The sequence below is a fragment of the Cariama cristata genome, unplaced genomic scaffold, assembly GCF_000690535.1.
Source record: "Cariama cristata isolate BGI_N322 unplaced genomic scaffold, ASM69053v1 scaffold34753, whole genome shotgun sequence".
Taxonomy (NCBI): Eukaryota; Metazoa; Chordata; class Aves; order Cariamiformes; family Cariamidae; genus Cariama; species Cariama cristata.
This window is the reverse complement of record NW_009608414.1, coordinates 1-872: the sequence shown is the minus strand read 5'-3', so window position 1 is coordinate 872 and position 872 is coordinate 1. Positions and strand designations below refer to the sequence as shown.

At 57.0% G+C, this 872-nt stretch overlaps 1 protein-coding gene across 1 annotated transcript in view; it reads right to left on the bottom strand.

Moving 5' to 3' along the window:
* The window catches only part of SSUH2 (ssu-2 homolog (C. elegans)), a gene marked incomplete at both ends in the record, with an annotated part of 7,752 nt that extends 7,489 nt beyond the window's left edge, over nucleotides 1-263 (bottom strand). Inside the window, one exon of the mRNA XM_009697117.1 lies at nucleotides 203-263. Within this exon, the coding sequence (XP_009695419.1) occupies nucleotides 203-263 (61 nt within the window). The remainder of the gene's footprint in view (nucleotides 1-202) is intronic.
* Nucleotides 264-872: the final 609 nt, after the last annotated feature.

Sequence of the window (872 nt, the reverse complement as noted above, 5' to 3'; positions counted from 1 at the left end):
CTTTTGCCCCAGCTTCACCGGCCCTGCAGGGTCCGAACGGCCACATGGGATCAGATAAACCTGTTGCACTTTAAGCCAGGCTCAAGTCATCTCCGGGAGCTACCTGAGCCCCGGACGGTGAGCACTGCCACAGACCCCAGCTCCAACGTGTGGGGCACATCCCACGAGAGCTATTCCAGCGGGATTCGGAGCAAGCACTTACTGGTGAAAGGCTCGAACACCCACTCGCTTAACCTTGACTCGCTGACCGTCTCCAGCCGATACTAGAAGAAGAAAATCACGCACTCGCCACAAAGACAACTTGTACAAAGCGGGCACTGAGATTTGGACCATGACTTGCTCAGAACAGGTCTCGGGAACATTCCCAGACTCTTCTGGCTCTGAGTGCAACTTGCATAAGAAAAACTGGTTGGCGCTTTCACAGCAAAAGTGCGTTTTGCCATTATTTGGAGAATCCTGTGGCTTATTTTTTAGGGAAGACCCAGATAATGTTTGTGAGCAATCTGAATAATCTCAGAAGGGGACCAGAGGCTAGCACCAAGGAACAGCTGCCCCACAGTGCCCACCCAAGGGCGCTCCCAGCACCCTGCTCCTCAGGGCCCTTGCCTTGTCCTCCCCAAGAAGCCGCGGGAAGGGGGCAGGGGACGCCACCCCCCCCCGGCCGGCTGCCGAGGCAGGACCCGCACCAAAGCCTGGCACAGAACCCACCGCTGGGGTGTGTTGGGTGCTCCCCCACGGGCAGCGATTCCCCAAACCGGGGCTGGCCCAAGAGCCGGCTCCTAGCCACAGCAAGCACCAAATCTGCAATAACTGTTGTCAGTGGGAGGAATGGCAACAGGGAGTCAAAGCCCACGTGTTTTCGGTGAAATTAA